Raw genomic sequence first — 1,555 nt, forward strand, 5'->3', positions numbered from 1 at the left:
CTGTTTTGTAAGCCACTCTGGATTTCCTTCTATTATAACTATTAAAAAAACTTCAAATAATTCAGTTGAAACCGGTTTTCACTCTAAAAAGTAGGAAACAAGGCATCATGTAGGAGGCTTTTGTCTTTCCTGCACCCTTCCTTCAGGCACTGCGTTTAAAGTGAGCTGCTCTGCATCTTGATATATACACAAATATATTCATATTTATACACCCATGGCGTGTTTTTTTCCACCCAAAACCAGGTGCTTACAGCATGCACTGTCCCACACTCATGCCATAGCAGCAGCACACGATTTCTTTGAAAGTCTTCCTCATCTCCAGGCTCCTGAAGGCGTAAATGAGCGGGTCGATGACCGAGTTGCACATGATCAGCACCAGGTAGGTGTTGAAGTGCGCCGTGTAGCAGATGCAGTAGGGGTTCATGGGGCAGGAGATGATGAGGATGAGGTGGAGGAAGAAAGGCGCCCAGCAGACGATGAAGACCCCCAGGAGGATGGTGATGGTGACGGCTCCCTTCATGCAGGTGCGCTGCGGGGGCACGCCCTCGACGGGCAGCGCCGCGATGCGCTTGACGTGCAGGCGGGCAAACAGGAACATGTGCACGTACAGCGAGGCCATGAGCAGCAGCATGGTGAAGAACATGGTGATGAGACACACAATGACAGTTTTGCTCTCCGAGTAGGCAATGAAAATGATGCCACAGATGATGCACGCCACCCAAATGAGCACAATGAGGGTCAGGGCTTTCTTCACCGTCATGATGCTGTGGTAACGGAGGGCATAGAAAATAGTGATGTACCTGTCGATGGCTATGACCAAGAGGTTGCAAATGGAGGCTACCAGAGAAATACAAATCATTGAGTCAAAAACATTGTCCATGTGCTGGATGAAGTGGTCGTCAATGATCAGGTAGCCGCTGCTGAGGATCGCGATCATGACGGTCTCCAGGGCGTTCGACATGCTCACCAACATATCTGCCACGGCCAGGCTGCAGAGGAAGAAATACATGGGAGAGTGCAGGTTCCCGTTCTTCAGCACTGCCAGGATGACGAGGATGTTCTCCAGCAGGCTGATGATCCCCAAAGTCAAGAAGACCTCGGCTTTGATGAAGACCTGCTCGCAAAATCCATCGCCGCTCCGGCTGGTCGGGATGGAGTCGTTGAAGTCCTCGGTGGTGTTAAGCAGCACGGGCTGGAATGAGAATGCAGAGCGTGTGGTGTTCATTGTCAGCAGAGCAGCCGAGCTCACCAGTGACTGGGCACCTGAGGCAGCGCAGGTTAAAAAGAGAAAAAAAGAAGAAAAGGGAGAACAACTCCTTCCCAGCTGCTGCTGTGCATGTGGGGTGCAATCAAGCAGGACTTTAGTCACTTTTACAAGGGCAAACATCAAACAATCTGCATTTACAGTGAATCTTATGCCAGGCTGCTCTTTCCCTTAGAAGAGAGTGAGCTCCAAAGCCTGTAGGCAGCAAACAGTTCTCTGTGCAGGGAGGGATCGGCAGCAGGACATTGCTGGGCTCAGCTCTCCTGGTGATGAAAAGCAGGGAGTTTCCCC

General features: G+C 50.9%; 1 protein-coding gene across 1 annotated transcript; it reads right to left on the reverse strand.

The window, feature by feature from the left end:
* Window positions 1-247: 247 nt before the first annotated feature.
* MC3R (melanocortin 3 receptor) lies at window positions 248-1,225 on the reverse strand. The gene has a single exon (XM_038158988.1). The coding sequence runs from the start codon at window positions 1,223-1,225 to the stop codon at window positions 248-250; it is 978 nt and encodes a 325-aa protein (XP_038014916.1).
* Between the last annotated feature and the right edge of the window lie 330 nt (window positions 1,226-1,555).

Source organism: Motacilla alba, chromosome 20, assembly GCF_015832195.1.
Source record: "Motacilla alba alba isolate MOTALB_02 chromosome 20, Motacilla_alba_V1.0_pri, whole genome shotgun sequence".
In the NCBI taxonomy this organism is placed as follows: domain Eukaryota; kingdom Metazoa; phylum Chordata; class Aves; order Passeriformes; family Motacillidae; genus Motacilla; species Motacilla alba.

What these genes read in the sequence shown, in the direction of transcription:
- MC3R (XM_038158988.1), bottom strand. Translation starts at nt 1,225, where the DNA reads ATGAACACCACACGCTCTGCATTCTCATTCCAGCCCGTGCTGCTTAAC.